The sequence below is a fragment of the Acomys russatus genome, chromosome 16 (assembly GCF_903995435.1).
Source record: "Acomys russatus chromosome 16, mAcoRus1.1, whole genome shotgun sequence".
NCBI lineage: Eukaryota > Metazoa > Chordata > Mammalia > Rodentia > Muridae > Acomys > Acomys russatus.
Window position 1 is genome coordinate 26,830,729 of NC_067152.1, and position 27,293 is coordinate 26,858,021.

The 27,293-nt window shown below is 46.2% G+C and overlaps 1 protein-coding gene across 2 annotated transcripts in view; it reads right to left on the reverse strand.

Annotated features, from left to right (window-relative positions):
• Positions 1-7,038: 7,038 nt before the first annotated feature.
• Acly (ATP citrate lyase) overlaps positions 7,039-27,293 on the reverse strand; it is a 47,385-nt gene continuing 27,130 nt past the window's right edge. For both annotated transcript variants that reach the window (XM_051158604.1, XM_051158603.1), the window contains 12 exons: positions 25,247-25,443; positions 23,875-23,956; positions 22,847-22,957; positions 17,970-18,097; positions 17,049-17,142; positions 14,829-14,983; positions 12,321-12,471; positions 11,998-12,141; positions 8,971-9,084; positions 8,406-8,488; positions 8,071-8,147; positions 7,039-7,322 (listed from right to left, as the gene is read on the reverse strand). In XM_051158604.1, coding sequence (XP_051014561.1) covers positions 7,228-7,322; positions 8,071-8,147; positions 8,406-8,488; positions 8,971-9,084; positions 11,998-12,141; positions 12,321-12,471; positions 14,829-14,983; positions 17,049-17,142; positions 17,970-18,097; positions 22,847-22,957; positions 23,875-23,956; positions 25,247-25,443 — 1,431 coding nt within the window. In that variant the 3' untranslated portion in view covers positions 7,039-7,227. The remainder of the gene's footprint in view (positions 7,323-8,070; positions 8,148-8,405; positions 8,489-8,970; positions 9,085-11,997; positions 12,142-12,320; positions 12,472-14,828; positions 14,984-17,048; positions 17,143-17,969; positions 18,098-22,846; positions 22,958-23,874; positions 23,957-25,246; positions 25,444-27,293) is intronic.

The following is a 27,293-nucleotide window of genomic DNA, read 5'->3' on the forward strand; positions in this document are numbered from 1 at the left end:
CTGCCACCATGCCCAGTTTATCTGTGCTTTAAAAAATGACTTTAGGGTGGCACAAGCCTTTAATCCCAGCATTCAGGGAGGCAGAGGATGGCGGATCTCAGTGAGTTCGAGGCCAGCCTGGTCTACAAAGCAAGTCCAAGACAGCCAAGGCTACACAGAGAAATCCTGCCTGTCAAACAAAACAAAAAAGAAAACAGCCTAGCACAGAGATGATAATGTAACTATTTTTTTTTTTCCTAACAGTGTCTCTCATGCAGCCCAGGGTAGCCACAAATTTGCTGTATATTTGAGAATGACCTTTAACTCCTCATTTTTCTGTCACCACCTCCTGGGTGTTGGGGTTTCTAAAATGTACCTGAGCACGCCCAATTTAACATGAGATATTTAAGAAACCTTGGCAATTTAATCAATCCAGTGCCAATAAATAAATAACCCAAAAGAAAAAAAACTTACATTTTTTTACATTTATTTATATTGTGGGGGGGGTATTTGTGGAGAACATGGACAATTTAATGGAGTCTGTTCTTTAGAGGAATGTTAATTAAGAATATGGCTGTTCTGACAAGAAATCACAACCAGCCGGGCGTGGTGGCACACGCCTTTAATCCCAGCACTCGGGAGGCAGAGGCAGGCGGATCACTGTGAGTTCGAGGCCAGCCTGGTCTACAAAGTAAGTCCAGGTTGGCCCAGGCTACACAGAGAAACCCTGTCTCGAAAAACAAAAACAAACAAACAAAAAAAAGAAAAAGAAAAAAAAAAAAAAAAGAAATCACAACCAAAGACCTTCTAGGTCTATGTGATCTGGCAGGCAAGAGACCACATCCATAGATCTTCTAGGTCTGTGTGATCCGGGTGGAATACAAACACGCCTCTAGTCCAGGAAACAGAGGCAAATAGATCTGAGTTCAAGGCCAGCCTGGTATAGCGCCAAGTGTCAGGTAAGGAAAAGCTTAGGTCCAGGGGTGGTGGTAGATGACTTTAATCCCAAACGAAGGTAAAGTTAGTTGGTAGAAGAAAGCACCCATGTTTGAAAGTGATGTCTAATTGACTGGCAGAAAAGGTGAGGATTCGGAGATTTGACAGAATAGGATAGCCCAACTCTCAGGAGGACAGAGAGGAAAGGGCAGCTACTTAAGAGGGCATTTTATCAGGACAGTAATAGAGAGACAGGTTGCAGAGAGCGAGAACTCAGGTGGAGACCAATCAAGTCAGAGAATGAGAAGGAGCCAGGAGATTATAGGAGATTGCTGGAGTTAGTTTGAGGCCAAGCAGAGCAATTCAGGGGCCGAGAGAAAAACCAGATTGGTTTTTTTGTTTGTTTGTTTGTTTTGGCTTTTTTGAGACAAGGTTTTTCTGTGTAGCCTTGGCTGTCCTGGAACTCTCTCTGTAGACCAGGCTGGCTTCGAACTCACAGAGATCCACCTGCCTCTGCTCACCGAGTGCTGGGATTAAAGGCGTGTGCCACCATGCCTGGCCTGAGCCTGGGTCCTCTGAACAGAGATTCTGGTGTGGGTTTTCACAAGATGATCAGTGAATTCCTGATAGGGAGATTTGGGGAACACAGTTTCTTTCCAGAGGTCAAGTGTCAGGTAGCTGTAGGTCTTGGAGATGGCATCAAACCTGGCCTTGGCAAAGTTGCCCAGGGTGGCAGTACAGCCCCTGGCTGATGTGTAGCAGTCATCAATACCAGCCATCATCAGTCGCTTCTTGGGCACAGGAGCTGAGACAATGCCAGTGCCTCTGGGGGCAGGGATGAGACGCACCAAAACAGAGCCACAGCGGCCTGTCACCTTGCATGGAACAGTGTGTGGCTTGCCAATCTTGTTCCCCCAGTAGCCTCTCCGCACAGGGACGATGGAAAGTTTGGCCAAGAGGATGGCCCCTCAGATAGCAGTGCCTACTTCCTTGGAGCACTTAACACCAAGACCAACGTGACCATTGTAGTCCCCAATAGGGACAAAAGCGTTGAACCTGGTCGGCTGGCCAGCCCGTGTCTGCTTCTGCACTGGCATGATCTTGAGAACCTCATTCATTAGGGATGCGCCCAGGAAAAAAAATCAATAATCTCGGGTTCTTTAATGGGCAGGGAGAACAGATAGATCTCCTCCAAGGACTTGATCTTCATATCCTTAAACAGGCCCCTAAGACTGCTGCCAAATCCTCTGCGGAAGCCGCCGCGGAAGCCTCCTAATCCTGAGCCCCTGGGTCGGTCCTCCAGAACCTCCCACTGCACCAGCGTCATCTGCCATTTGGTGTTTTCCCAAGGAAGAAGACCATATGTATTTTTTTGATACAGGGTTTGAGCCAGGTAGTTCTGGCTGTCCTGAGGCCAGGCTGGCCTTAAACTCAGAGATATATCTGCCTCTGTCTTCCAAGTACTGGAATTAAAGATGTGGGCCACTACCACTTGGCTCAGGAAAATATTTTCAAAGGGAATAAAGGCTTAAGACTTTTGAGTCTTAGCTGGGCAGTGGTGGTACACGCCTTTAATCCTAGCACTTGGGAGGCAGAGGCAGGTGGATCTCTGTGAGTTCTAGGCCAGCCTGGTCTACAGAGTGAGGTCTAGAACAGCCAAGGCTACACAGGGAAACCCTGTCTCTGACTGTTATGATGGGACACACCACATGTAATCCCAGAGTTGGGACCCTAAGGCAGAACCATTTCTATTAGGTCAGCCTAGGCTAGGCTGTCTCCCCCCACCCCCCAAAAAAAGACTGAACCTCAGCTAAGTGGATGCAGGTGAGGAGTTACTTATATCTGACTTTATTTTAATTAATTATTTTTGAGACAGGGTTTCTCTGTATAGTCTTGGCTGTCCTGGACTCTATTTGTAGACAAGGCTGTCAGGAACTCACAGATACTCCTTTGCCTCTGGCTCCCTGAGTGCTGGGATCACAGTCGTGCGCCACCACACCCTGCTTTATGTCTGACTTTCTAAAAATGGCTATTAGCCACTTTGGAAGAAGACAGGATTAAATGAGGTAGTGCTGAATGCTTGTTGCATAATCTCCATTTCATACACACTACGTAAAAGTGAGTACAGCCAGCTCTTGGGAGACAGAGGCAGAAGGATCCAGGTGAGTTCCAGGACAGCCAGGGCTACTCAGGGAAACCGTGTATCTAAAAACAAGACAAGAGAACCGAGTGTGGTGACCCACACCTTTGATCCCAGCACTCGGGAGGCAGAGGCAGGCGATCTCTGAGTTCAAGGCCAGCCTCAGCTACACAGAGAAACCTTCGCTGAAAAAAGCAAAAACCAACCAACCAAACAAACAAACAAAACAGACAACAACCACAAAGAAAAAAACCAAGATAAACAAAAGCCACTTTAGGGGCTGGAGAGATGCTCAGAGGTTAAGAGCACTGGCTGTTCTCCCAAAGGTCCTGAGTTCAATTCCCAGCAACCACATGGTGGCGCACACCCATCTATAATGAGATCTGGTGCCCTCTTCTGGTGTGGAGGAACACATGCAGGCAGAAAAGTGTATACATAATAAATAAAATCTTAAAAAGAAAATAAATAAATAAAAGCCACTTTGGGATTTTAAGCAAGGTGCAGTGGTGTAATCTGACTTTTTACATCATTTATGTGTGTAGTATAATTGTACATGGGTCTCAGCACACCTTCCGTTAGAGAACTTTCAGAAGTCAATTCTTTCCTTCCACGTCCTATTTACATGGTCAGGCTTAGCAGCACTTAACGTAATTTTAAATGTCACTGGTGTCTGTATGGGAGATGGATTGTACCAGGACAAAAGAGGAAATAAAGGCACCAGTTAGCAGGGCAGATACAGATAGATCAGAGGAGAGTTCAAGGGTAAATCAACAGAACCTGGAACCCAGTAGAGCAGAAAGGACACTCCCCAGCTTTTGGCTTGAGTAATGGCTAGAGCTATTTCTACCATTCATTGACAAAGGGGGAAGTACAAGTCAGAGGTGGACTTTTCATAAACTAGTGTTTTAATAGCTTTCCTTTTTCTTTAGATTTATTTATTTTATGTATATAAGTGCTCTCTCTGCATGTACACTTGCATGCCTGAAGAGGGCATCAGATCTCATTATTGATGGGTGTGAGCCACCATGTGGTTGCTGGGAATTGAACTCAGGACCTCTGGAAGAGCAGACAGTGCTCTTAACTGCTGAGCCATCGTTGTGCCTGGCTTAAATGAAACCCCAATTAACACTAGGAGCCGATTCGGATGCAAACACACAAGAGTCTCCTTTATTGATTGGTCAGCTTAAGCTGGACCCACACTATCACCAACACAGCAGATCAGGTGTGAGTCCCAAGTTCAAGTGGGAAAGAACTTTTGTTTATTTTTTGTTTTGTTTTTTTCGAGGCAGGGTTTCTCTGTGTAACAGCTCTGGCTGTCCTGGAACTCGGTCTGTAGAGCAGGCTGGCCTCAAACTTAGAGATCCGCCTGCCTCTGCCTCCCAAGTGCTGGGATTAAAGGCGTGCACCACTACCGCCCAGAGGGAGAGAATTTTTTATAGACTGAAGTGAGCAAGAAAACAGGTAGGTGGGTTTCTAGTTTGGCAAACACCCTATTGATTATTTCTTGAACTGATAATCATCTGGTACAAGCCCAGTATCAAGCCACGAATATTTAACTTTTAAGGAGTAACTCTTGAGAAATCCGGGGGAAGTGTCTGGTCTTCCAGTACTTTCTTATTTTCTGCCTAGTTGGCAATTCTCTGTCTTTGTGCCAAGTGCATCTTTGTGGGTTTTTCTGAATCTGGGGTTCAAGAGTAGGTCACCCAAATACAGAAATGAAAATGTTAGATAAAATAAAGTTACTTTGGTGCATCACCATCTCTCCAACCTTTCCCTTTTTTTTTTTAAAGATTTATTTATTTATTATGTATACAGTATTTTGCCCAAATGTATGCCCGCACTGCACACCAGAAGAAGGGACCAGATCTCATTATAGATGGCTGTGGGCCACCATGTGGTTGCTGGGAATTGAACTCAGGACCTTTGGAAGAACAGACAGTGCTTTTAACCTCTGAGCCATCTCTCCAGCCCTCCCTTTTCTTTTTAAAGAATTACTTTTACGGCCAGGCAGTGGTGGTGCATGCCTTTAATCCCAGTATTTTGCTGTGAGTTCAAGGCCAGCCTGGTCTACAAAGTGAGTCTAGCAACAGACAGGGCTATTACACGGGAAAACCCTGTCTGGGGGTGGGGGGTTGAGGAGAATAACTTTTAACTATGTATAGGTGTCTCTACACGTGGGTAAAGTGCACGAGTGAAGGTGTCTTTGGAAGGCCACAGATGTAGGATGCCCTGGAATTGGAGTTACATGTTGTTGTAAATGAAAAGCCCAAACGTTCTATTACCAATAGAGACTCAGGAGCAGAGAAAGCATCCAGCTGACCTTCCTAGTCAGCTCACATCTGGACAGAAAAGGCTCACCAGTTCAGCTGACAGCCTAGGAGGGAAAGGCCAAAACCCAAGGCCAAAGGCTTGCTAGCTCAAAGTTCAAGAAGCCCCCAAGTCTAAGGAGCCAAAGAGATGAAGAGCTAAAGAGCTGAAAGCGCCCTTCTACTTCTACACTTTCTTAAACACCCTTCAACTCAAAGTCCCTCCTTCTCTTTAATCCCTGTCAGCTGGTTTTCTGCTCTGCCTCTCGACCTACGGTTAACTTTATTCAATCCTGTGTCCAGAAGGCTCTTGGATTAAAGGTGTATGCTAAGGCTGGCCGAACCACACCTCAATCAACTGTTTACAATAAACAGGAAGTTCTTGGACTAACGGTGTGTGTTAAAGCTCAACCATAAGAAACAGGGATTTAAAAAAAAAGAAACAGGGATTTACAGTTCATAATCTCATGGGTCACAATGGGATCAAATATCCTGTAACAGTTACAGATGGTTGTGGGCAACCTGGAACTGAGCTCAGGACCTCAGGGTGAGCAGCAAGTGCTCGTAAGCACCAAACCATCTCTCTAGATCAGCTTTGTTTCACTATGCAGCCCTGGCTATCCTAAAACCTAGAATGTGCCACATAGACCAGGATGGCCTTGAACTCTTATCTGCCTGCCTCTGCTTCCCAAGTGCTGGAATTAAAGGTGCCAACAAACCCAAATGTTAAGGGTTTATCACCTTTGGTGAGAGCGTGTGTGTTATATACTGGTGTTTTCATTATTATTTTTCTTTTCAAGCGGCGAAGGTGGGTTTTAAAATGCTCAAACGAAGAACTGGGCATAGTAGTGCATGTTTTTAATACCAGCAGAAGACAGCCTAGTCTACAGAGATCCGGGACTTTGTCTCAAAAGCAGATGACACTGAGCAGTACTATGTCACTATTACTATATAGTTTATTTAAACCAAACATGAGAATATACAGAGAAGAGACTGAGGTGGCAGCTGCCTCGAATCTTTGTGGGTTACAGATGCAAAACAGCTCTATGAGTCTTTGGACCCACATTTCAGTAACAGACAAATCAGCTGCATAAACACAGAGAACATTAAGACACAAGACATTTCACAGCTTTTTGCTTTGCGTTTTCATTTTAAACACTCATATGTTACAACTTTACATTTAAGTTACTACTTCACATATGTGTGACAATGGCTAAAGGATGCAATGGTCCCCATCCCTCCTCCCCTGACATAAGTAGACATTGATCTGTAACACAGAACATTTCGGTGGGGTGCTAAATAAACCCCCAACACGTAACATAGAAAAAGATCCTAAAAAAAAAAAAAAAAAAAAAAAAAAATCAGATGAATACAGTGTTCTTCATTGTGTGAAGACGAACAGGAATGTGGGACACCAGATGTCAGTGGGTCGTGTAGACAGATAGCATCTTGAAGTCTTAAAAGTTACATTCCCTCCCTCCAGAGGAAAAATAAATTTTAACTAAAAAAAAAAAAAAAAAAAAAAAAAAAAAAAAGCGCAACATCATAAGGCCCTAGAAGAACACTATTCTGACTGCCTAGATTCTTCCAAACAGATACAGCAGGTAGCCGAGCAAATGTCACAAGAGTTGGCTTGGTTTTAAATTTCTATGCTTATAGATAGTTAAAAAAAAAAAAAAAATACTGAGCTTTTTTGTGTGGACTGAATGGGTGCCAGCCTGTGTGTGCTGGTCTTCCATCCTGTACTTTGATGGCTACTTCTGTTGCAGGCCCCGCCTATGATGGACTCTGCTTCCAGCTGTCTGTCCTATTATCCAGGAGGGAGTCTCGGTGTTCCTTTTACTATAGTAGGGGCTCCTGGCTCAGTTACATGCTCATGTGTTCCGGAAGAACATAGGAAATGTCATCCCATGGGTGACGATACAGGCCTTGCTTCAGCCTCTTCTGATCAAGATAGTGCCCTAAAATGAAGTCAATGTATCTGTCGTTAGTTTCATAGCACGAAGAGCAGAGGACGGGAGCGGGGAGCTTCTTGACACGCGAGATGAACACCCTGGGCTGGGAATGTAGCTCTCCGGTTGGATGCTTGTCTAGCAGGCATGAGACCCTCCCAGGACTTAACCGTCAGCACAGGGCTTAGCTAGAGGGCATGGTACAGGTGTATAACAAACCCATGGGACAAAACATGCAGGCCTACACACAAAACACACACCCACACAGGGCAGGCATACCAGATTTATTCCATAGACAGACAGCTCAGACTTGGCAAAAAAGGGAACTGCTACATTGAATTTACTTTTATTTTGTTTTGTTGTTTTCAAGACAGGGCTTCTCTGTGTAGCTTTGGCTGTCCTAGACTCACTTTGTAGACCAGGCTGGCCTCGAACTCACAGAGACCCGCCTGCCTCTGCCTCCCGAGTGCTGAGATTACAGGTGTGGACCACCACCGACCGCCCAGTTGAATCTACTTTTCTTAACTAGTAACGGAACTTCTTCCCAGTAATAAAAGGAACACAGATAAAGATAACGAGAAGTTAGATAAGGATTAAGGATGATGATGGACCTCTACGTATACCATACCACCATGGTATGCCCTCTTCCCCAACAATAATTTAAAATAAATAAATAAAGGTGTTGAATGTGACATCTGTGATAGACGATTACACATAGGGGAGTAGTATAGCAAAACGCTTACAACAGCAGACTCACCAATGAAGCCCATGCTCCTTCCTAGCACAAAGATGCCATTGAGGGCTCCAATGTCAACGTATTCATCAGCCTCCTCCCTGAAACACACAAACAACTTGTACCTTTAAAACGGCCCATGGGACGATCTTCATCTTCCTAAGAGACAGCACTACTCCTGTCCAGAGAGCAATTCTATAGTTCCAAAATGGAGAAGCGGGGTGCTGTGCGCAGCAGGGCTAGAGGCAACTTTTAGTCTTTTCCTCATGCCTCACCACACTCTCGAAGTCACCTCACAGCTGGGAGGAAACAGCAACAAAAAAGCAATGAGTGCTAAAGCAGAGGCTGTTGACGCTCACCGGGTGAAGGAGCCGCAGTTTCGAAGCATGTCCACAAACGCAACGCCGATGAAACCATCCACATTCAGGATGAGATTCGGCTTCTGGGAAGGCAAAAAAATTCAGTTTTATCATTTCTCATTTTTCCCCCTGATGTCGCCACTGTTGGTCATAGCGATTAATTTTGGTAAATAACTCATGTCTGAGTGTGTCTGAGAGAATTCCAGAGGATTCAGTAAGACTGGACGTGCCATGACTGTGGGAAGCACCACCTTACAAGCGAGGAGCCCAAGTGGAGAGGAAGGAAAGACTAGCTGAGATGGCCTTGCATGCCACTTCCGCCTGAAACCTCTAGAAGCCAACACATCAGCCCTCTCCTGTCACAGTGCTCTGCCAGGCCTTTGTCACAGCAACAGGAAGCTGCTAACATGGTGACTCTGAACTGGGTGTGGAAGGAAGATGGACTGCGTCCTGTATTATATAGTGACTTCAAAGCCAGGCTATGCTACAAACGCCCTGTCTCAAAAGCAAAGCAAACCAAACCGACGGTCTCTCCGGATTACCAAGGGAGCTTTCCCTTCCTTACCTTTGAGGTGGTGATCTTCTCCACTTCCAGTGCATAATCAAGCAGCGGGGTGGCAGGGAAGTGCTGCTTGACAAAGTCTTTGAGGATCTGTACTCGCATGTCTGGGTTGTTTATCTAAAAAAACAAAAAACAAAAAACTCAGTTACAAAAACACCCACTCAGAGGCGGCAGGCAACGGAGATGCTTGTGCTTGCGTTACAAGTGGACAGAGCTGCACATGTCTTATCCTGGAGCCAGCACGGGGCGGTTCCTTGATGCACCCCTAATGGCAATGTTAAGGTTTTCAAGTCCCCTCATGTCTCACTTGGACCTCAAGACAGATTCGGTAGTGATCTCTTTTGTTACAAGAAAGGAATTGAGCGCCCCAGATGTTTAGGAAGTTAGCCGATATCTGTGGTGTTGGAAAGGGGCTGGACTCAGCCATTTTCTACCCAGTTTTGGGTTCTGGCCACACGTCAGGCTGCTGACCAGCTCTGTCATCTAGTCAAACTATAAAAAAGTTCTGCCAAGCTGGGCGTGGTGGTGAACATCATTAATCCCAGCACTTGGGAGGCAGAGGCAGGCAGATTTCTGTGAGTTCAAGGCCAGCCTGGTCTACAAAGCAAGTCCAGGACAGCCAAGGCTAACACTGTCTAGAGAAACCAGAAAAAAAGTAAAAAAGTTCTGCCAAGCTGGCAACATGGCAGCAACGCATCCCCAAAATTTTAGGAAAAACACAGAACTGTGGCAAATGAAGTTAACCATCCTGGGCCAGGCACGGTGGTGCATGCCTATAATCCCAGCAGGGGAGGCGGATTTCTGTGAGTTCGAGGCCAGTCTGGTGTACAAAGGGAGTCCAGGACAGCCAGGGATACACAGAAAAACCCTGTCTTGCAGAGAGAGAGAGAGACAGAGAGAGCTAGAGTGGACTCCTGGTTGCTTTTTTGCCAATAAGCTAGTTATCTGGGAAGAGAAATCTAAAAAAAAACCCAAAAAACAAAACAAAACAAAACAAAAAACATTCAGAATGGCCTGCAGGCTATTTATTTATTTATTTATTTATTTATTTATTTATTTATTTATTTATTACGTATATAGTGCTCTGCTTGCATGTACACCTGCACACCAGATCTCATTATAGATGGTTGTGAGCCACCATGTGGTTGCTGAGAATTGAACTCAGGACCTCTAGAAGAGCAGACAGTGCTCTTAACTGCTGACCATCTCTCCAGCCCCCTTGTTTTTTTGTTTTTTATTAATGATTGATGTGGAAGGCCCAGCTCACTTGGTAATGTGGTGCCACCTGGTGGTCTTGGGTTGTATAAGAAAGCAGACTGACCAAGCCAAGAAGGAGTAAATCAGTCAAGAGTTCTGAGATGAAATAACAACCCCCCCCCCCCCCCCAGTTGCTTCTGATCAGGCTATTTTTATCACAGCAATTGAAACCGTAACTAAGTTCGGTATAGTGGGCATACTTTTAAATCCAAGATTTGGGAAGCAGAGACAGGAGGATGGCCATGAGTTTGAGGCCAGACTAATCTACATAGGGAGCTCCAGGACAACCAAGGGGCAGAGACACCCTGTCTCAAAAAACAAGCAAACAGAAGAAAAGAGCCGAGTGCTGGTGGTGGCACACACCTGTAATCCCAGCCCTTGTCTACAGTGCTAGTTTGAGTACAGCCAAGACTACACAGAGAAACCCAGTCTCAAAAACAAAAACAAAAAACCAAAAGCAAACAACAAAAAACAAAACGACAGAGAAACAGTGAATCAAAAAAGAAAAAAAAAAAAAAAAAAAAAAAAAAGAGGAGGAAAAACCCTAACCCTAACTAAGATAAAGGCTGACAGTGGGTGAGTGAGATGACTCAGAAATACCTGAAATCATTCCAGGTGTGATGGCGTATGCCTTTAATCCCAGTACTTGGGAGGCAGAGGCAGGCGGATCGCTGTGAGTTCGAGGCCAACCTGGTCTCCAAAGTGAGTCCATGACAGCCAAGGCTACACAGAGAAACCCTGTCTCGAAAAACCGGGAAAAAGAAAAAGAAAAAGAAAAAGAAAAAAGAAATACCCCAAATCCTAACACCAGTGACCTTAAAGGACATGCATTCAGGACGTTCACATGACCATCAGCCTATACAGCTCCGCCCCAATTGGACTTACTACTTTTCTGTATCAAGATGTCAAGTTTAACTGTCTGACTTGCTTTAGCCAATGCAATGTGAAAAAATGCCAGAGATAGATCAGTGGGTGGCACTTGCCCCCAAGCCTGACAACCTGAGTTCTAGTCACATTGTAAAAGGAAAGAACTGACTCCAACAGGTTATCCTCTGACTGCCTCACCTGCCATGCTCCCCTCCCCTGAAAGAACAGCCACGGTCAACTCATGGCAGCCATGGTATGGCTGCTATTGGTTACTGAGATTTGTCTAACTAGAAGTACTGTCTGGTAGAAGGAAATCAACTCTTCCTGAATTGTTTTGTTTTGTTTTTCGAGAAAGGGTTTCTCTGTGTAGCCTTGGCTGTTCTGGGCTCACTCTGTAGACCGGGCTGGCCTCGAACTCAGAGGTCCACCTGCCTCTGCGTCCCAAGTGCTGGGATTACAGGTGTGTGCTACCACACCTGGCTTTCTTCCTCTTTCTGCTACAAATTCATTTGGAAAACTGAAGCTGAAATGAACGAAGAAGCCTTAGGGCCATGAATCTGCAGACTGACTGGGAAAGAGTCACATTGCTCCTTGCATGTGGCATCTGTCTACATATCCCAAGCCCTGCACATGTGCATCAAGAGCGTGAATGGCTTTTTCTTCTGTGAAGGCTTGTTTCGCCTGCATGTCTGTGTATACACCGCTTGTTTGAAGGCATCCAGAATCCAGGAGGTGCTGGGTGCCTTGCAAGTACAGCTCTGCCATGTGGGTACCGGGAACTCAACCCAGGTCCTCTTTAAGAGCATCAAAGCTCTTAACTGTGAAACCCAAATGTTCCTAACTCAGCTGACAGTCTCCTGTCACAACCCATCCCATAGAACCGGCTTAGCGGGAGCAACAATTTACCGATTTCACTCGGTGACCAATGCCCATGATCAGTTTTCCTTCTTTCTTCATCTTGTTCACAAACTCCATGGGAATAATGCCACTGTCGAATGCTTTACTGAACATCTTCGCTGCTGCATCCAAGGCACCCCCAAACCGATCTCCCTGTAGGGGAAACAAACCCACATCGCCCTGAGTGTGACGGTTTTCCCAGCTGTGCAAACCAAGCAGGCGTGCTCTGAGCAACACTTGGCCTGAGACTTTACAGCCAGGGCTCCTAGGAGCCGGCTGCATTCGGGCAGCGTGATGCCAACACTGCTGCCTCCCAGAAAGGCCAGACTTACAATGGTGAGCAGCCCTGAGGTGAGGCTGGAGACCAGGTCCTTCCCAGCCCGAGCACAGATAATGGTGTTGTGGGCCCCAGAGACAGCAGGCCCATGGTCAGCTGTCACCATCAGACACATCTCAATGAACTGGCAGGAATACTTGGGCAACCTAGGAGGGTATACAAGGAGAAGAGTTGGAACAAAGTCTAGGAGCCGTGATGACAAGGGCATACTTTTTTCCACAGCCTGAGACTACTGCCAATTCCAAGCCAAACCCTTCTTGATTCTTGCTCATCACTGAAGTTTATTAAACCCTGCATACATGATACTAGTGACTGAGCCATCTTTCCAGCCCATAAAAGCTTTCTGAGCCAGGCAGTGGTGGCGCATGCCTTTAATCCCAGCACTCCAGACGCAGAGACAGGTGGATCAGATCACAGTGAGCTCGAGGCCAGCCTGGTCTACAAAGGGAGTCCAGAACAGACAAGGCCAACATAGAGAGACCCTGTCTCCAAAAACCGAAAAAAAAAAAAAAAAAAAAAAAAAAAAGCAAACTTTCTGAATGTGCAATGAACCAAAGGTAACTCAAAAGCAAATTGTAATGAATCTGCAGTGCTTGCCCACTTCATACCATGTGATTTAATTACAGCCTTAGTTCTGAAAACATAATACGCTGTACTGTATGCATGCTGCCCTACTGAACAACACCAATAAATGGTGCCAGAAGCATCTTGGCTCTGATTCAAGCCTATGGAACATTTTGAACTGCTGTTTTCACTCACTGTGTCATAAAAACCTTCTCCTCTTAAGTGACATATATATACGGGGCTGGAGAGATGGCTTAGCAGTTAAGAGTACTGACTGCTATTCCAGAGGACCCAGGTTCAATTCCCAGCATTCACATGAGAGCTGGCAGCTGTCTCTAACTCTATTTCCAGGGGATCTGACACCCTCACACAGACAACAGACATGCAGGCAGAATACCAATACACATAAAAAACAAATTTAAAAAAAGAAAAAAAAATTCTTTTTTTTTTGGTTTTTCGAGACAGGGTTTCTCTGTGTAGCCCTGGCTGTCCTGGACTCATTTTGTAGACCAGGCTGGCCTCGAATTCACAGAGATCTGCCTGCCTCTGCCTCCCCAGTACTGGGATTAAAAGCATGTGCCACCACGCCCAGCCTGAAAAAAAATTCTTTAAAAAAAAAAAAAAATGTACTTTTAAATATGGAAAAGAGAGACATTTAGTGTTTTCCTCCCACTATCCCTCAGTGTGTAAAGGCCAATGAATATATCTTCGCATTGTAGTATGTTAAAATATTTGACTCTAAAATTTGCTGTTTGAACTGGGTGGTAACGGCATAGGCCTTTAATCCCAGCACTGAGCAGGCAGAAGAATCTCTGTGAGTTCAAGGCCAGCCTGGTCTACAAAGCTACGTCAGGAGAGCCAAGGCTACAGAGAAATTATGTCTTTTTTTTTTTTTTTTTTTTTTTTTTTTTTAAGATTTATTCGTTTATTATGTATACAATGTTCTGCCTGCACAGGCCAGAAGAGGGCACCCGATCTCATTATAGATAGTTATGAGCCACCAAGTGGTTGCTGGGAATTGAACTCAGGACCTTTGGAATAGCAGTCAGTGCTCTTAACCTCTGAGCCATCTCTCCAGCCCCAGAAACTGTGTCTTGAAAAAACAAGCAAAATTCACAAAATCCACCACTACCAACAACCAAAAAAATCCATAAACTTTGCTCAGCTGAGCAGTGGTGGCACACACCTTTAATCTAAGCACATGGGAGGTAGAGGCAGATGGATCTGAGTGAGACCTGGCCTCAAAAAACAATGAAAAAAAAAAAGTGGGAAAGGGGGTCACCAGCTAAAAAAGTGTAAGATGTCTTGGTGGTCAGCTTGAGTTTCTGTAACAGGATTTGGTCTGTGCCTGTGTCTGATATGGTATATACCTGATAGCACACGGGGGACGTGAGCCCTGTCCCACACATCCTGCAGTATTCAATCTCCCCACTAATGTTCATGGGCGAAGTCTGGAGACTGGGGAGGCACAAATACACAGTCCTCTACCCCAAGTTTGTCCAGGAAAGGCCTAGATCATGACCATGGCATCTCTACAGGCAAAGGCATGACAGAACCCAAGGCTTTCGTATGGAGGTCTGTCCAGGCTGTGTAGCCACACATATGCTGCCTTGCCCAGCTGTCAGCCTCAAGGAAAGACCGAGCTCACGAGTGAGGGAAACACAAACATCTACAATTTAGGCTGATGAGAGGGAAGAATTGCCAACAGGAAATAAGCACATCTGGGGCTGCTGTGCAGCTTTACCAGCACCACTGGCTAAACTCACATCTGTCCAGATCCTCTGCTGAGCGTGAGGCCACTGGCTTTCATTCTCCTGGTTTACAGTGACCTCTGTCCTTTTTGTTCACCTCTGGCCACAGGACCAATGACACACTTCAGTCTGCTCACCTCAATTCCTCTGAGCCCAGTGCCCTGCCACCCCCGCCGGTCAAGCCTCACCTTCTCTGGAACCAGAGGAGGCCGAGGACGCCACCAATGCCCATCTCTTCCTTGAAGACCTCGGTGATGGGCATGCCGGCATAAATGAGTTCCTGTCCTCGCTCGTCACAGATGCTGGTCATGAAGGAGGCAGGTTTGCGGATCAAACCTAGCTCCTGAGCAGAAAGAAGGAAAAAGAGGCATGGGATTATGGTGATGGTCTGAGCACAGATGTTTCCAAGACAGCTGTTTGTGCTCTCAGAACAAAAATGTCCCAGGAATGTCTTGGCCACTCACAGGGCCAACCAGCAATAAATACCTAGACAAACTGTTTTTTGAGAGTAAAGGTTAGCAAGGCCTCGTGGCTCTCACCTTTAATTCCAGCACTCAGGAGGCAGAGGCAGCAGGTATATGAGTTCAAGGTCAGCCAGGTCTACAGACACAGAGAAACCAAACCAAATTAGACCAAACAAAAGAAGAGAGGAAAGAAAAGAAAGTGGAAGCCAGGCATAGTGGCGCACATCTTTAATCTCAACACTCTGGAGGCAGAGGCTGGGGGAATCACTGAGTTCAAGGCCAACTGGCTCTACACATGAGTTTCAGGACCATCAAGACTACTGAGCAAGCTTGCCCATAATGTACTTTGTACTTAATGGCTCTGAGCTCTATTAATGTCTGTATATGTACAATCTAGTTAATTCCTTTTAACTATTATGTGGCGCCTTGTCATAATTATCCTCTGATAATCTCCTGTGATAAACATCACCTAAATAGAATTCTTTTTTTTCCTCCTGAAGACAGGGTTTCTCTGTGTAGTCTTGGGTGTCCTGTACTTGCTTTGTAGACCAGGCTGGTCTTGAACTCACAGAGATCCAAGTGCCTCTGCCTCCCAAGTGCTGGGATTAAAGTTGTGCACCACCACCGCCTGGCCCTAAATAACATTCTTAAATACGTTCCTTTGTAATGTTCTAGGAAAGAATTATTTTCTTTCTTTTTTAAAAAACTATTTATTTTTATATTATGTACATTGATGATTTTGCCTGTGTGTATGTCTGTGGGTGCCAGATCTTGAAGTTACAGTTGTGAGCTGCCATGTGGTTGCTGGGAATTGAACCCAGGTCCTCTGGAAGAGCAGTCAGTGCTCTTAACCGCTGAGCCATCTCTCCAGGCCCTAGGAAAGCATTTCTGTTTGTTTTTGCAGTTTTTTAGGAAAGCATTTCTTGAGAGTAGCTTTCTAGCCAGGCAGTGGTGGTGCATGACTTTAATCCCAGTACTTGGGAGGCAGAGGCAGAGCGATCTCTGTGAGTTCAAGGCCAGCCTGGTCTACAAAGTGGGTCCAGGATAGCCAGTGCTACACAGAGAAAGCCTGTCTCAAAAAAATAAAAGTAGCTTTTTAAACAAGATCCAAAAATCCTGGGCCATGAACCATGAACACTTTCCTTTTTATTTTTTATTTAATTTTTATTTATTTATTTTATTTATATAAATGCTCTATTTGTGGTCTGGAAAGAGAGCTCGGTGGTTAAGAGCACTGACTGCTCTTCCAGAGGACCCAGGTTCAATTCCCAGTACCCACATGGCAGCTTACAACTGTGACTTCAAGATCTGACAGCTTCACATAGACATACATGCAGACAAAACACCAATGCCCATAAAAAATAAACAATGATTTAAAAAATTCTCTATTTGCAAGTATACCTAAATGACAGAAGAGGGCATCCCATCTCATTAGAGATGGGCCTCTGGGAGAGCAGCCAGTGCTCTTAACCACTGAACCATCGCTCCAGGTGCCCCCCCCCTTTTTTTTTAGACAGGATATCATGTATCCCAGGCTGGCCTCGGAACACTATGTAGCCAGAGGATGACCACTCCTGAGTGCTGACTGCTAGTACCTAGAAGCTGATTACTCCAACATCAGGTAAAACCCATGTGGGATTGTATTGCTCATTCTGTCATCTGGCCTGGAAATAAAACAGGACAGATCTAACATACAGTGCATGGGACCAGAGGTTCCGGGTGCCCTTGGAGAAGCTTTAACACAGTTGCTCTAAGCTGAAAGGGGCCTGGTTTCCAGGAGGTGAAAGCACTTTAAAATTCACCAACTTATCAGGGTGTAGTGCAACATGCCTTTAATCCTAGCACTCGGGAGGCAGATGTAGAGATTAAGTCTTTAAAAAAAAAAAAAATCCCTCCTTCCCAGCCACAAATCGACCTTAGCCCTACCCAAAACACAACACTTACCCTGGCCCAAGAGTAGTCCATGGGCACAGTTGGAGGTGGCACTTCCTGAGCAGGTACGATGGCTCCTTTGGCCACAAGATCTTCATACACGGACCTGGAGGCCAGGGAGAGAGAAGGAGATGTTCCTGGTCGGGTGGGTATTGTTATTCCAAGCTCTATCCCAAACACCGTAGGCATCTTCAGTTGTCAGTGCCCTGCCCCTACCAGCTGGATCCCAAGAACTAAATGTTAACAAATGGTGGCTCAGACTGCCCTTGCCCGCATCCCTTTAGCTCCCCTTCTCTGGATGAGGCTTCATAGGAAGCTGAATCTGAGGACCATAGGAAGAGAGACGAGAACAGCCAAGGCAGCTTCAGGAGGTAGAAATAGAAAGTAACTATTCAGTAACTCTATCAGAAGTAATACTTGGGATGACACCCTTTTTTTCAAAGACAGGTTTTCTCTACGTAGCCCTGACTGTCTTCACACTCACAGAGTCTTGCCTGCCTCTATCTCCTGAGTGCTGGGATTAAAGACATGTGCCGCCGCCACCCGTCTAAGATGACACTTTCTAAGAACGGGCCCAAATTCATGTCTCATTCACGGCCATCACCAACCAGCATAGCAGGTGGCCTCAGAAACCAAATGAAGTTTTTTTGTTTGGTTCGTTTTTGGTTTTGTTTTTGGCTTTTCAAGACAAGAGTTTCTCTGTGTAGCCTTGGCTGTACCAAAGGAGTTTTAACACCAGCCCAACTAGCTTTGGCCTGATGCTTTTACAACTAAAATAAAACAAAAGCCAAGAAAAAGATAGTTTTCCCTATGGTACATCAGGGCAAAGGAGGAAGTGAGATTATCTGGATGCGCCTGTATCCGCGGAGCTGTGGTGCTTCTGGGGGATGAGGAAGGGATGGGGAGACCATATCCTGCCTGCCGACTCCTTACTGAATGATTTCGCCAAGCTCATCAAAGCTTCGGGGCACAAACACTCCTGCCTCCTTCAAGGCCTGGTTCTTGGCTACTGCAGTTTCAGAAGCCTGGTTGGCACAAGCTCCAGCATGGCCAAACTGGACCTGGAAAGCAAAGAACAGCAGCTTTACTAGGCTTGTTAGTCCTCCAGGGGAGAGCAAAGGATCCTGGGGTCACAGGCTGGCCTTTGCCAAATGCTTCACGCACGTTCCTTCACTCAAGCCTTTAGTGCGCTGACTGAACAGGTAGGATGGGCAAGATCCAAGATCACGGATGTGGAACCTGAATCGGGAAGAAGTGAGCTTCGTTGAGGTGACACACACTCCAAGGTCACCCTCTTCATAGGAGCCATGTCCTATGGTATCCCTGTGGCTAGTGCACCAGGGATCAAAACAAGGGTATTTTCAGCAACAAGTGAAGCGTAAAGTTACAGCCTTGAGCTCAGGAGAGTTCATATGAAAGTAAAAATCTCAAGCTGTTTAAAAAGTCAGATTTTACGTCACTAGGCTTACATCTACATAGCAACAATTAGCAATCACTTCTTCTTTCTGACTGTGGGTTAGGCTAAGTGCTACAGGATATTTGATCCCATTGTGAATCCCAAGACTGAACTATAAAACCCTGTTCTTTTTTTTTTTGGTTTGGGTTTTCAAGACATGGTCTCTCTGTGTTAGCCTTGGCTGTCCTGGACTCGTTTTGTAGACCAGGCTGGCCTCGAACTCACAGCGATCTGCCTGCCTCTGCCTCCCGAGTGTTGGGATTAAAGGTGTGAGCCACCATACCCGGCTAAAACCCTGTTTTAGCCCCAGCACACACCTTTAATCCAAGAGCTTTCTGTACACAGAATTTAATAAAGTTTACCCTAAGTCAAAAGGCAGAACAAGAAAACAGCTGACAGGGATTAAAGAATAGGATGTTTAAGACAGCATGGCTAACGGGCCAGAGAGATGGCTCAGAGGTTAAGAGCACTGCCTGCTCTTCTAGAGGTCCTGAGTTCAATTCTCAGCAACCACATAGTGGCTCACAACCATCTATAATGTGATCTGATGTCCTCTTCTGCAGAGCAATGTATACATAATAGTAATAAATAAATAAATCTTTAAAAGACAATATGGATAAGAAGAGGCTTCTTGAGGTTTGAGCTAGCAAACTTTTTTTTTCTTTCTTTTTTTTTTTCTCTGTGTAGCCTTGGCTGTCCTGGAATCACTTTGTAGACCAGGGTGCTTTTTCTGTCTCTCTGTGACTGCCGGTTTTCACCCTAGCACCTGTCTCCTGATTCTCTATTTATCAAATCAGAAGACTGGGATTTTCTTTCCTTCCTTTTTTAAAACAATAGGTAAGTAAGTGTATATCCAATGAGACAGGACCATTAGGGAAGAGAAAACATATTAAACAGCTCACTAGAGGCCAGTGAGATGGCTCAGTGGGTGAAAGTGCCTACCACCAAGCCTGACATTAGAGGAAACAAAGAACTGACTCCTACAGGTTGACCTCTGACACCCATGTTTGTCTGTCTGTCTGTCTGTCTCTCTCTCTCTCACACACACACACAAACACAGTAATTATTTGTTTTAAAGAGCTAGGTGGGAGTCAAACAATTGGAGAAATAAATTAATCTAATGAAATATATTGTACAAAATCTGACTTAGGATGGGACTCGGTGAGCATCTAATTTGTGCCCCCAATGCTTCCCAACACCAAGCACTTTCTATAAGAGCTCATTTGACTCTTTCTGATGCCAACAAGTGTTTCCTCAAGGACTAAGTGAATGCCCACAGTCACACAGGTAATATGTGGTAGTATTTGAACCCAGGCAATTTTGGTCCCAGTCTGTGTTCTTGGAGATTTAAATGGACAAAAGAGGCTCTGTGATGTGGTCTGTTGAACAGCTTAACAATGCCTTTTCTGTAGGACTTCCTCTGGCTCCTGTGCAGGTGGCTGGGGGGTGAGGGTGGGGGGCTCTGTCCACAGACACTCTGGAGCTGAGAAGTTCAGCAGGTAGTTCATCGGAGGTTCTTCCTGTTGATCTGCTTGGGCTGACCTTAAACTCCTAGGCTCAAGCAACTCTCCTGCCTCAAAAACGTGTGCACCGTCATACCTGACTAAACACATTTTTAAACCCATGTGGCTAAAACTCAAGTTTCTAAAGGGGGAAAAGAATACACAGGTAAGCCGGGCGTGGTGGCGCACGCCTTTAATCCCAGCACTCAGGAGGCAGAGGCAGGCAGATCGCTGTGAGTTCGAGGCCAGCCTGGTCTACAAAGTGAGTCCAGGATGGCCAAGGCTACACAGAGAAACCCTGTCTCGAAAAACCAAAAAAAAAAAAAAAAAAAAAAAAAGAATACACAGGTAATATTTCCCTGACTTAAGGTGGCTGTCTCTCCGATGGGCTGGGTGTTTGCTTTGAAGACCTGTGTTTTGAGGACCACACTTGTAAAAGTGCCACTTTACAAGACCTATTTCTACTAGGGAGATGGAAGAGTGGGCAGAGAAACAGTGAGGAGTGGAATTATTTTGTGAGGAAAGGTCTGAGAGGAAGAAGGTGCCAAGAGAAAGGAGAATTAGAAGCAGCTTTTTGACTAAGTGGTTAGAAAGTCCCTGAGGTCCCAAGCCTGCCAGACCTCTCCGATCAATTCTGTTTTGGCTTGTGGTGTGGAGGCCAGAGATGGGCTGCGTCACTTTCCACCTTCTTCTCTGGGGCAGCATCTGCCACAGAACCTGGAAATGAATTTAGACTAGCTGGCCAAGAAGCTGCCTCCACCGCACCAGGATTACAGGCACATGCCGCTGTATCCAAATTTTATGTGGGTGCTGGAGGCCCACACTCAGTTTCTCCTGTTTGTGTACTAACTATATTAGTCTTGAACTTGTGGCCCTCCCATCTCTGCCCACAAAATGCTGGGATTATAATGTGTGTCCTCACTACCAGCTACAATCACTTTCATTTACATCATCCAAAAACCCAATTTTACAGCTCTGTAAATGGAGGTACAGTTGCACTGACTGACTTGCCAGATCACAGCACACAAAGATTTGACCTTCAAGCCTGTGCCAGTCACCTCCCAAAGGTGGGCAGAATTCTAGATCACTGGGTCTCCTTTTAGTTACTTAAGAGGAAAAAAAAAAAAAAAATCCACACACGTCATATTTAAAAAACAAATCGGATTTGAAGCTTTCATAAGAACCCACCCTAAGAGCAATTGCACCTCTGCATTATCATCTCAGGCTTGCCTGGTTTTCCGGTACAGAGCTGTACATGGTGACCACATCCCTCCCATGCACACTAGGATACCTCCATCTTTCCATATCACAACGCTGCAGGGACTATCCTAGTGCACATCCTGTGAAGCGTTTGTGTTCGGGTGCACAGGATATGTGGCAATGGGGCTCCTTCAAAGATGTGCAACTCAACAGCCACTTTGAGGAGGCAGGAAAATTATAGTTTATAGGGAAAGAGCTTCCTGCTAGGACAAGGATGGAGCTCAGCGAGTACTACCTGCCTGCATTGCTAAAGCAGCACTGCTGTAGGAAGCCTGGAAGCCAAGCCTTCTCTATACACACGAAGTCGAGGAACCCACAGGCTGCTCCACACTGCTGATGAATGAACTGACTGACAAACTGCTCTGTTTCCTTAAGACAGGGTCTCACACGCCGGGCGTGGTGGCGCACGCCTTTAATCCCAGCACTCGGGAGGCAGAGGCAGGCGGATCGCTGTGAGTTCGAGGCCAGTCTGGTCTACAAAGCGAGTCCATGATGACCAAGGCTACACAGAGAAACCCTGTCTCGAAAAACCAAAAAAAAAAAAAAAAAAAAAAAAAAAAAGACAGGGTCTCACATGCAGCTCTGCCTGCCCTGGAACCCACTATGTAGAGCAGGCCGGCTTCAAACTCAAAGAAACCTGTCTCTGAATGCTGGGACTGAAGGCATGTAGCACACCTGCCTGACATAGTTTCTATCCTGCATTTTCTCTTTATCATGTGATTGGCCAGCTTCACAACAAAGGATAGTCTTTATTTCTTTTTTTCTTTAAAGATTTATTTATTTATTAATATTGTATACAGTGTTCTGCTGCCTGCCAGCAGAGATCATTAGACCACATTATAGATGGCTATGAGCCACCATGTGGTTGCTGGGAATTGAACCCAGGTCCTCTGGAAGAGCACTCGGTGCTCTTAACCTCTGAGCCATCTCTCCAGCTCCCAGAGGATCATCTTAAGCTGGAACTTGAACTCTGAAGTCTGGTTCTGCCAATACAGGAGCTCAGTAAACATTTATCAGCCACAGACTCATCTTTCCCGTCTCAGTCCTCTCACAGGATCATCATCCTCCTGTCTCAGCACTCTCACAGGATCATCATCCTCCTGTCTCAGCACTCTCACAGAGTCATCATCCTCCTGTCTCAGCCGACTAAGAGCCGGATTTACAAGTACACCACCATTCAATTGCACAGCACGTCATCTTTACTTTTGGGACGGGCATACAAGTGTCACTGTGTGAACGTGGAGGTCAGAGAACAACCTGGGGACTTCAGGTAGTCAGGACTGACGGCAGGCACCTTCACCCACCCCTAACGCGACCTTCCAGGCTAAGCCCAGGCTGTACCTCTTCCTCCTTAGCCTCCCTCGTGTCAGAACTCACTGCCTCATCCAGGCCTTCGCCTGCTGATGAACTGCAGGGTCCAAGTGAGAGAAGTTCCTGGCAGAGGAACTCAGGTTCGGCTTTGCAGCCACAAAGCCAGCAGTATTGAGCTTACTGAAGGGATTACTGGCTTGACGGGATGATGTACAGTTCACCCCGGATACTCTCTGCTGCAACCTCCTTTCCTACTCAGTGATGGCCGATCCCACTCATACCTCAGAGGAGAACATGGAGGCACAGGTCCCGATGCACCAGCAGACGACTGGCTTGGTGAGGCGGCCCTCCTTGATGCCGCGGCAGATCTTATATTCCTCTGTACCCCCTATCTGCAAAGGAATGGGGGATGCCCTCTCAAGTTAGTGGAATCCGCTCCAAGTCTTCCAAAGACCAGCCCTAGGCCCACATGACACAGGGCAAAAAAACAAAAATCCCACGAAATAAAAGTTGGCTCCAAAAGAAGGGGACGCAAACTTGGGCTATGTAACAGATAATGAGTTTAGTTTCCACCTGAAAGATTCAGCCTAGGTACATAAAGAATTACTAAGGGAGCGCTTGCCTGTAATCCCAGCAGCACTTGGGAGGCAGAGGCAGGCGATTGCTGTGAGTTCGAGGCCAGCCTGGTCTAAAAAAAACATCCAGGCCAGGCAAGGCTACCAGAGAAACCCTGTGTGTGTGTGTGTGTGTGTGTGTGTTGGGGGGGGCAATTACAAGGTGATAATATATGTCTTAATGACGTTCCTGGGTACCCCCTTATGATAGAGAGTATGAGACGATTTGGGACCAGACCCTCTGAGAAGAACAAGTAAGGAACTGGCTTAAAGAACTCTTTCCTGGAGTTTTAAAAAAATGCCCTTGAGGGGGCTGGAGAAATGTCTCAGCAGTTAAGAGTACTTGCTGCTCTTCCAGAGAACTTGGGGTCAGTACCTAGCACCCAAATGGTGGCTCACAAATACCTGTAACTCCATTTCCCAGGAATCCAGCAGCCTCACTAACTGCTGCAGGCACAAGGCACACACATGGGGTACAGACAACCAAAGGCAAAAGACTCATACCATTTAAAAAAGAAGATGCCCTCACTGCTCCAGCTATCCTCAGCCCGAGGCTCAAAGGCCGCATCATCAGGGCGGGCACTTCAAGCTATGTAGTACCAGAGGGCTTGAACTTAAAAACATATCATATCATAGACTACATTTATAATCGAAAGGAGGCCCTCCCCCTAAAAACAACAATAGCAACAGCTCACCTCCCCAAGAACTACAATCATCTTGACTCCTGGAGTGTCCTGGTAACGTAGCACATGATCCATGAATGTGGAGCCAGGGTACCTGTAGAGAGCAGGGAGGACGGAGGATCAGCAGAGAGCCTCGGAGGTGTGGGCACGTGTGAGAAGCACCACACTACATACATGGAACACTGGGATCACTCGCGGGTATATGGATGTCCAGGGCAGATGCAGAAGTTCTATGCTAATGAGGGAGGTGGGAGGGGCCAGTAGCAAGCGTAGCACATTGGGGGAGGGGAAGAGACAGAACAGAGGAAGTCCAGAGAGGTTCATTTGGGGAGTAGATGTCCCAGAGAGCACCTGCTTGGTAGTCTGCATTTTGTTTGTTTCTTTGTTTGTTTATGGCTTTTAAAGATAAGGTTTCCCTGGGCAGTCCTAGAGTTTCGGTTAAAAAAAAAAAATGCCTCTGTGAGATGCAGCTGTGAGGCATTTTCCCAATTAGTGATCAATGGCGGCGGGCCCAGCTCATGGTAGATGGTGCCATCCCTGGACTGGTGGGGTCTGGGATCTATAAGAAAGCAGTCCGGGCAATGGTGGCCCACACCTTTAATCCCAGCACTTTGCAGGCAGAGGTAGGTGGATCTGTGAGTTCGAGTAAGGGAGTCCCGGATAGCCAGGACTACACAGAGAAATCCTGTCTTGAAAAACCAAAAAACCAAAATGAAAACAAAACAAACAAACAAACAAAAAACCAACAACAAAAGAAAGCAGGCCAGTAACCATGGCCCTCCATAGCCTCTGCATCAGACCCTGCCTCCATCCAGGTTGCAGGCCTGCCTGACTTCCTCCAGTGATGAACCATTATCTGGAAGTATAAGCCGATTTTCTTCCCCAACTTGCCTTTTGGTCATGGTGTTTCATCGCAGCAATAGAAACTCTAACTAAGAGAGCTACTGAGCACTTACTAAGTGCTAGGCCCTGTGCTAGCCACTTTATCAGACCTTGCTCGGTCCTCCAGTGACCTTATGAGGCAGGACATTTATGTCATGCATTTGATATGCAGTGGAGCTGGAGGTCAAAGGAATCGACCTGTCCAGAAGGCCCTGCTGGGAAACTGAGATTTACCCTGTCCACTACAGGTTCGGAGCTGCCTCTCTTAACCCCTGTACTCTGCTGCTCCCTACCTTCCCACTCACACACAGCATCCAGACCCTGAAACAGCCTTCAGAACACATTTCTCTACCGGTTCTAATGTCTGCTCCTGAGAGGAGATAAGAAGAGTCCCTATTTAACAGTTGTGCATAACTTCCCTAGGGCCCAGCGCTGGGCAGTAAGCGACACAACATGAATGCCCAGCTAGCCATCTCCACTGTGGAAGACTCCCGGCTATTACCTGTCCCCGCCGATGGCCACACCCTCATAGACACCATCTGTGGTCCTCGAGATGATATTGTTGAGTTCGTTAGACATGCCTCCAGAACGTGAGACGTAGGCTACGCTGCCTGGGCGGTACAGTTTGGAGGCCAGGATGTTGTCCAGCATCCCACCAGTATTGCCAATCTTAAAGCATCCAGGCTTGATGCCCCCAACCTGCAGAGGCAGAAGCAGCAGTTAAGAGGAGCGTTCTTAATGAACCACAGAGTGCAGGAGGAACCACAAAGCCCCACTCTACCTGCCCTGTGCCTCTGGCCAGAGTGGAGAAAAAGTGGCTGAAAGAATTACACCTGGCCATGAAGAACCTCTTCCCTCTCTTAGGAGGCAGCGCAAGGCTTGAGTGTAAAACATGGCTCTGTGCTCAGGTTTAGATCAGTCTACTTAACAGCACGTATCACAGCAGACGCACCATACAGCTGGGCTTCTCGGTGCACAACGACATCTTGCTTACAATACAAACAATGCTTTACTTACTGCAAAACTCCTAGTTTTATGGATGGTGACTTAGCATCCTTCCTTACCCAGCATGCATGAGGCCCTTAGGGGGTCTCTAGCACCAGGGGAAGAAAAAACTCTAGCTCCTACTTTTATTTTTAAGACATGATCACGCTATGCAGTCCTGGTTAGCCTGAACCTCACTATGTAGACCAGGCTAGCTGTGAACTAACAGAGATCTGCCTAATTCTGGCTCCCAAGTACTGAGATTAAAAGTGTCACAACCAGCTGGGTGTGGTGGTACACACCCAGCACTCAGGAGGCAGAGGCAGGCGGATAGATCTCTGTGAGTTCAGGCTAGCCTGGTCTACAAAGCGAGTCCACAACAGTCAGGACTACAAGAGAAGCCCTGTCTGGAAAAACAAAAACAGATAAACAAAAAAAAAAGGGATCACAATCACCATATCTAGCTTTACTTTCAGATTTTTATTGAAAGTAACTTTCACTTTATGTCTATGGGTATTTCTGCTTGCTCTGTGTGCATGGACAGCCTCCGAAGATAGGGGCAGATTCTCTAAACTGGGGTACAGAGGTTGTGAGCCGCCACCTGGGTGCTGGGTACAGCCTGGGCCCTCCACAACAGCAACAAGTGCCCCTAACCAACCACCCATCTCTCCAGCCTCAGTGCCAGTGTTTATACAGCAATTAAGTTAAAACAGAGCAATTCCTTCTAAGGTGAAGTTCTGGGTCAGAAACAGCCTTCAGATATCTTCTGCTCTTTGGCTTATAGTTAAAGGGGTAAACACTGACGTGCAAGTACCTTTGTGGTATGTTGCCTTAGAGTCTGTTGAGTAAATACCCACGTAGTATATGATGGCTCATATGGCAGTGCTATTTTGGGGGGTATGGGGAGAGAGAAGCTCTACACATATTTCCATAGTGGTTAAACTAGCTTACATTCCCAGTGGTGACAGCATACAGGGGTCTCTTTTGTCTTCATCCTGGATGCTCCTCTGACTTTTTTTTTTCCTTCAAGACAGGGCTTCTCTGCGTAGCCTAGGCTGTCCTGGACTCTATTTGTAGACCAGGTTGGCCTCGAACTCACAGAGGTCCGCCTGCCTCTGCCTTCCATCCTCCTGACTTTTTATTATACTTATTTAATTTACTGTGTGTTTATGTGCATGCACAACTGCGCACACACACATCACAATGCAGTGTGGAGGTTAGAGGGCTGCTCTGTGGCGTTGGCTCTGTTCTACCAGGTGATTAGGTTTGGCGGCATGCACCATACCCACTGACCCATGTCACTGACCCTCCCGTTTTATTTTTTAAAGTATTCCTTTTATGATTATTGGCAGCAGGGGGCAGGACAGTACCCAAGTGCCATACTGTGTGTGTGGAGGGAGATCAAACGACAGCTTTCTGGTTCTGTCCTTTTACCATGGCTTCTCAGGATCGAACTGAGATCGTCAAACTTCTGAAGCAAACTGTTTTACCTGCTAAGCCGGCTCATTAACCCAAGCTTGCTTTTTGACTATTCTGGGTTCAAGATTTGAATAATACTGTGTTAT